This window comes from Electrophorus electricus, chromosome 9 (assembly GCF_041902795.1).
Source record: "Electrophorus electricus isolate QZ-2024a chromosome 9, ASM4190279v1, whole genome shotgun sequence".
NCBI classification, from domain to species: Eukaryota; Metazoa; Chordata; class Actinopteri; order Gymnotiformes; family Gymnotidae; genus Electrophorus; species Electrophorus electricus.
In genome coordinates this window covers 5,949,484-5,956,488 of record NC_137505.1, presented here as the reverse complement: position 1 = coordinate 5,956,488, position 7,005 = coordinate 5,949,484, and the positions used below count along the sequence as shown (strand labels likewise).

At 37.4% G+C, this 7,005-nt stretch overlaps 1 protein-coding gene across 2 annotated transcripts; it reads right to left on the bottom strand.

The window, feature by feature from the left end:
* On the bottom strand, nt 1–6,974 carry LOC145659244 (potassium/sodium hyperpolarization-activated cyclic nucleotide-gated channel 1-like). 2 transcript variants are annotated; one of them, XM_081720526.1, is made up of 10 exons: nt 6,686–6,974; nt 4,587–4,782; nt 2,955–3,059; nt 2,222–2,335; nt 1,772–1,924; nt 1,510–1,603; nt 1,087–1,214; nt 545–688; nt 273–428; nt 1–135 (listed from the first exon to the last, which is right to left on the bottom strand). In XM_081720526.1, coding segments are annotated over exons 1-10 (1,107 nt in total). In that variant the 5' UTR covers nt 6,688–6,974; the 3' UTR covers nt 1–120. The 2 variants fall into 2 exon arrangements, with proteins under 2 accessions (XP_081576652.1, XP_081576651.1); XM_081720525.1 differs by lacking the exon at nt 6,686–6,974 and adding an exon at nt 5,592–6,678.
* Between the last annotated feature and the right edge of the window lie 31 nt (nt 6,975–7,005).

Sequence of the window (7,005 nt, the reverse complement as noted above, 5' to 3'; positions counted from 1 at the left end):
TCTCTATGTCCATCACGGTATGATGGAACTCCTGCAGGACCTGATGAAAGTCGTCTGCTGATAAGGAGAACTGGCGGCAGGTTGACAGAGCGCAAACTGTGGCTAGTTGCTTTCCTCTGGTCAGGATGACAACCTCTGTATAAAAGGACAATCCAGTTCAAAGGTTAACTGAACGCTATCATCTGTCTTAAATAACACCAGAGAGCTTCTTTGAATCTTATCGTCTTCCAGTGAATCTCAGAGTGTAATATGGCTTTCTTGTGATAACTAACCTCCAAAATAGTCCCCATCATGCAGCTCCTTCTGAAAAGATTGTGTCTCCACAATGACCTGTCCATGCTCAATGAAGAACATACGATCACCAGGAGCATTTTGGCGAATGACGATGTCTCCTTCAGCAAGTGTGCACATAACACTGTCAGAGTTTCCTATGAAATAGAAAGAAAACACTGGTTTCTTTTTTATTTATGAGGAATAATATCAAAAAAGAAATTGATCATTGTCAGTTTTCCAAAATTAATTTCCAGTCAACGCTAATAAACACCTCTTTCAAAGATTTTGACACCAAACTGAGGGAATTCTCATGGACCCATCTTCCTTTGTAGCGTGCCGGGTAATATTCCCTGATACGAGTGCGCAGTTCTCTAGGAAGCCTTTTATAGGTCATGTAGTCTTCTATATGTTTCATCTAAAAGGTAGCACACAAGGCATGGCTTATATTTGTCAATGTGTTAAATCTGATATAACTGTAAAAACTCAGGACACAATATAATGGTGCTTCCTACTGCTGGAGTTGACTTCAGCTTGAGCTAAATGCCAAGAAAGCACATGACTCCTTACAATAATAGTTTTTTTGTTTGTTTGTTTTTTGTTGACTTCAACTGGGCCAGGAGAATAATGTAGAATAATGCAGAAAGCTCAGATTTCTGCTTCATCTAATGTCACAACCATTCACACATCATCGCAGCTTTCTAATTGCTGGGTCTTACAAGAACCAGAATGATGAAATTGGGTAAAAGTAATTTTATGAAATTAAAATTGCTATGTAATTCAACTTTTTTTTGGATGTTGTAGATACAGAAGTACCTTTTTCTTGAAAGTGGTTTCTGATCCATCGGTGTCAATCATCATTGTTAGCACACTGGAAAATATCATAATATGCATAACAATTCCAGACAACATACTAGTCATGACAACCCACATCTCCAGCTCATCTGGAGAAAAAGAAAAAAAAAGAAATAAAGTTCTAACATTCATTCTCTATCTGTTAAGTCTTTATACAAGTACACTTTGGAGCAGCTGGTACAAGGTAGACACGAGTATCTTCCTCTAAAAACAGCAGAAGTCAGCTCTGTGCACAATACTGCATTTAGTAACAAACTAGTTTTCTAAGGGCTTGTTAGCAAACACAAAAAACTGATGTTGGGTCTCTAAATTACAAATGATCTATGATTGATACTCAAAATCAGCCCAGTCAAACAGAAAACTGAGTTTGTGATGCTGACATACCTGTGGGTGGGTCATTGGATCCATAGGAAATCTTGACCATGTGAGATACAGCTCGAAACATGCTAAATAAGTATTTTTCCGCAAATGTACCATTCTGTAAAGTATAAAAGATCATTTTTCATACAAAATTTACACACACAACCTCTTAGATCCTGTCCTAAACAGGAAAAACATGTATTCCTCCATTCCCAGTCAAGAAGCGGTGACTCTTTCATTACTGAATACAAATTTTGTAGATCACAGTTCAGAAGTGGAAGCTCACCACAACGTTCTCTTTTACAGTCCAGCAGTCTGATGGAAATCCTTGTAGCATTGGAATGAAGTACTGAATACAGCCATTCCAGTGACATAGCAAAACCATCAGTATGAATAAAAATACAATTCTGAAAAAAAACTGAAGATTTTTATCCCAATCCTGTAAAGAGACCAGAGATATAAGACACGTGATAACATTAAACGAATAAAACGTTTAAAACACTGGGTCTGATTTAAACTGCACTAAGAATCAGCAATAAATGCTAACTAAATCCTCCAGGATCTTAATCTCTACATTATTATTAGGACATTTTCACTAAGTAAGAGATTGAAGTAAAAACTGACTGACTTTTCATAATCATGTAATGTAATTGATTGGTTGAATGGTGTTTCATGCTAACAAATAGAAGAAAAGATTAGTGTGACTCACCCGCTGCAAATAACGAAAAAATCTTACCAGCCTTGACATACGCAGTACACGAATCAGACTTAATACTCTGGCAAACATCAGCACCTTTATCATCTTTCCACTTAGTATTTCAGCTGTGTTGCTACCATGGAAAAATACATCCTGAGGAGAGTTAAAGATTTGTACATGGAAACTCATTGTACATTTCACACACACACACACACACACACATACACATACACACACAGAGTCCTAGGTCAGCCATGGAAGTGGCTGATAAGCAAACAGGACACAGTCAGATCGAGAGATGCCCAGCCAAGCTAGGTTAGTGAGAGCGAGAGAACGAGAGATACATTGCCAGTTCTACAGTTCTGCTTTTTTCTCTCACTGAATTTTAAATACTGACTCCTGCTTTGACATGAGGGGGAGACAGGGCCCCTGTGTAATTTTTGGAGCCCTACTCAACAAAATTACAACTTGCGTAGTGTTCACAGAAGGCCGACCAGCTCTGACAGCACTATACAAAAGCCTTAGGAACCAGAGAAAAAAACTGTTTAAAGCTATTCATGAGGGAAGTAAGCATTTTTCTTAAACCAAAAGGTGGCAAAGTGGCTCCATGGTAAATTCTTCCAAGCTTCTGACTGTGGCACATAAAAACATTCTTGTTAATTTTTATTGTATTAACGTTTATTTGCACTAATGTACTATTGTAACATTTACTATATACAACGCTCAGCAGTTGTGAGATGTTAAGAAAAATAAATACTCTTCTTATTCTTACCACTAGAGCAATGACCAAGTCAATGGAGAACGCAGACAGAATGTCTGGTATAAACCAGGTCTTGAGGTATTCATTCCTTATTGCTTTCAGGTCAAGGATAACGATCTACAGAGAGATGAAAATGTATATATTTCAAGCAAATTAGCTTAAAAAAATGTCTGCAAGCTGGACTTGTAAGAGCCAATAAACTTAAACTTCAATAAACTTAAGACCTGCAATATCTGCAATACTGCAATTACTACAGATGCTGCATGGAATACGTATCTAGTTCAATACTGGAGAAGCATTTATAGAATATACAGACAGGTTCATAGCCTTATACAACCGTTTTAAAACAAATATTTCCAATTTACTCTGTTTCAGTATGTTGTGTGTCTGCCATTTCAAATCACTGGGATGTATGGGTGTCTTCTTCATTTCCCCCCCCCCCAACATGCCTAGCAGACAGCTCTTCGTGGAGGAGATGTCTCCCCAAGTCAAGCTCTTTGGGTCTCACTAGAAAATTCATGGATTACTCCCAACATACAAGTTACACAACCTTGGGCTAACTATCATTCCAGTTGATGCATTTACTATCTCCCCATTAATGTTTAAATATTTTCATATGTGTTGAGTGTTTGAGTCACAAAATGCTATTTCACATCCCCTTGCCAGGTCCCCACAGGTTGAAAACTGCATCATTGAGAAAATTCAGTCATTTCTCGACACAGGAGTCACTCAGGTAGGTTAATGAAAATTTTACCTTCATGTCTTCAATTCAGGTTTTTTAAATTATTTTCTTAACCGTTTTTTTGTTGGGTTTTTTTTTTTTTGTGTGTACCTGAATTATTTTTAACAGCAATTTGGCTACCTAAATTTTTAAACTAAAATTTCAAAACTTGAATTTCAAATATCTAAAATTTTGCAAGTACAATTTTCAATAACACCACATTTCACATTCCTTTCAAGAACCATGATTTTTGGTTCAGGTTCTGGTGACACTGATTTAACTCCATAAAAAAGCTTTTAGTAAAAAGCCTGCAATCCTGGAAAAGTGTGACAAATAGATGTAATCAAGATTAACCTGTGCCAGTGGTATGGAAATAGAGATCACAGTGAAACATGTTGACCTTTTCATTTAGTGTTTGCAGATGGCAGTAGCATGAAGGGGCTACCCAGATCCCCCAAATTTCACTACACAGTACTTCCCCTCACAAAAATAAAAGTAAAATGCATCTGATTGCCTGTCATTCATCTGACTGGAATTCTCAGCATGCATCTCATTTACACTGATCGTCTAGTAATATGGGTCACAGTCTAAATTAAACTAAAGATGTCCGTTTTATTTAAAATTACAAAATGAGAACATTACTTTGGTCCACCATAACGTGGAGAATTTGTTTTTAAATTTGATTCTCATCAATTTATGAAATATATATAAATGTCTTCAGATTAAAGCAAATACAAATGCAACCAATTTCCAGGCATATTAGTATATTAGTATTAGTTTTCCTCTATTTTACGACATCAGTTATCATTTTCAAATAATCTTTTAGCATAATATTATTTAAAATAACTACTAGAAGATATCAGTGCCAACTATCGACAGAATATTTATTTTGCAAGAAGACTGAAGAGGTGAAAGTTACTTACCTCACTGTCCTCTGTGAGAATGCCTGTCCAAAAATGAAGGCCAACATCAATTATAAACAGGATGTCAGAAAATAAATTAAAGGCCAACCAGTCATTACTAATGGAGCTAAATGCTTCTGCAGCGAATGCCATCTCCAGTGGAACTGTCACAAGGCTCACAAATGTCAACAGGACCATAAACAGGACATAGTAGTGCCTGAGAAGAGAGTGAAAATTAAATTCAACAGAATTACCAAGCTCTTATTTACAGACAAGTATTTGGCAATGGATATTTATGTTCTAACTTTGCACTACAGTGGCTTTTCACACTGGATGAACTGTGTAGGAACTGTTTAGTTGTGTAGGCCCTATGCATGCTCAGGACGGCTTGGCTTATTGACTTGCATTGGAAGTCTGTTACATATATGTAAGGAGACATGAATGGAAGTAAAGGCAATAGGAGATATGGCCAAAATACAAGGACATGAACTCTTTGTGGCATCATTAAGAAGATTGGCCAGTGGTAGCTCAGTGGTGAATGTACTCCACTAGTAATCAGAAGGTTGCCAGTTCAACTCTGTAATCTTTAACCTATATGCTTCTGCTGGCCACAGGTAGGTGTGAGTAAATATATCTCATTTCACCAGTATGAGATGACATGATATATGTCCCTAGACACCGACCACCCCACCCTTGCATTTTTAAGTGCCTAGAAGATATAAAGTCCTGGATGGGCGTTTTTCCAGCTGGTAGCTATAACGCTAGCAAGCCAACATGAGCAATATTGTAATCGGTGTTAGACTGTTAACCTATGTTAGCTATAAAGCACTCGTTAAGTAACATTTGTTTTTAAAGGCTATTTGTTTATTATTTTATTTTTAATGGCTACTTATAATCTGGTTATTAATTAATAGGAAGTAAACGTTAGCTATGCCATAACCCAAGCTGGCTAGCTAGTAGCTGAAGTCTGCCATTACTGGCAAGCCTATCTGGTAGCTGCTTAGCATAGTTAACGCCTAGCTGTACCTTATGGGACTCAGAGGATGGATCACCCACTGTCCTGTTTGTTTTTGACGATCACATTCTTTTTTAACAGCGCCTTCACTTCCAAATATCCTCAGAGAGAGTTTATTTAGTCGTGGAAGATGCAGACTTTTAAAGTCGCACCAACGTGCCTTCTCACAGTCCTTCTCTTCTTGGGCAGTTTCAGCATCTTTATCAGCACAATTCGCTTTGTCTTTTCGATGTGGACGTTTCAATATTTGTTCCCCGTCGGACTGAACGGGTGTCACTAAATCGGGTGTTACAGAATTCTTCATCATTGTGGACTGTTGGCTGGCCTAGCTAGCTAGGTTAGCTACATCGGTAGTTCTTATATCAGTAGATCTTACATCAGTAGGTCATAAATAAGTTCTTAAATCAGTAGGTCATAAATCAGTAGTTACATCAATAGTTCTAAAATCAGTAAGTCTTACATCATTAGGTCTTACATCACTAGATTATAAATCAGTAGTTCTTAAATCAGTAGGTCTTAAATTCCATCCAAATGTAGTCTCAGAGGCATGGACTGTAGATACAGTCTGTGGTCTGAGGTGTCCATAGTTGTTTTAGGTGGAGGAATATAGGGAACTTACATCAGTAGGTCTTACATCAGCAAGTCTTAAATCAGTTGTTCTTAAATCAGTAGTTCTAAAATCAGTTCTTACATCAGTAGTTCTTACATCAGTAGGTCTTAAATCAGTAGTTCTTAAATCAGTAGGTCATAATCAATAGTTCTTAAATCAGTAGGTCTTACATCAGTAGGTCATAATCAGTAATTCTTAAATCAGTAGGTCTTAAATCAGTAGTTCTTACATCAGTAGGTCTGAAATCAGTAGGTCATAATCAGTAGGTCTTACATCAGTAGGTCATAATCAGTAATTCTTAAATCGGTAGGTCTTAAATCAGTAGTTCTAAAATCATTAGTTCTTAAATAAGTAGTTCTTACATCAGCAGGTCTTAAATCAGTAGGTCATAATCAGTAGTTTTTAAATCAGTAGGTCTTACATCAGTAGGTCATAATCAGTAGTTCTTAAATCAGTAGCTCTTAAATCAGTAGTTGTTAAATCAGTAGTTCTTACATCAGTAGGTCTCAAATCAGTGTTAGATACTGGAGCCTTTCTGTCTTCAGGCACCCAACACTGACACCCTATCAGCCATGACATGGCGGCTTGACCGCGAGCTGGTGACCCGAGGTCATCCACTCCCTCTTCTTGTCTCCTTTACCCCTCCCTTTCTTTTTCTCTCTCCCTGTCTCTCTTTAAGCACAGGAGTGGCTCATGGCGGGCACGGGAACAGCTAGTGGCTCGTTCATGCAGAGAACATCTAATCTTTACTAACTGAAGCCAAGTGAAAAATTAAAACAGAAACTCTTACGAAATAGGAACAGAAATTCCCAATT

What these genes read in the sequence shown, in the direction of transcription:
- LOC145659244 (XM_081720525.1), bottom strand. Translation starts at nt 5,887, where the DNA reads ATGATGAAGAATTCTGTAACACCCGATTTAGTGACACCCGTTCAGTCC. An exon ending in ACTTGGTCATTGCTCTAGTG is followed by an intron (nt 2,336 to 2,954) that starts GTAAGAATAAGA and finishes AACTCTCCTCAG; the next exon opens with GATGTATTTTTCCATGGTAG. An exon ending in CTGTAAAAGAGAACGTTGTG is followed by an intron (nt 1,604 to 1,771) that starts GTGAGCTTCCAC and finishes TATACTTTACAG; the next exon opens with AATGGTACATTTGCGGAAAA.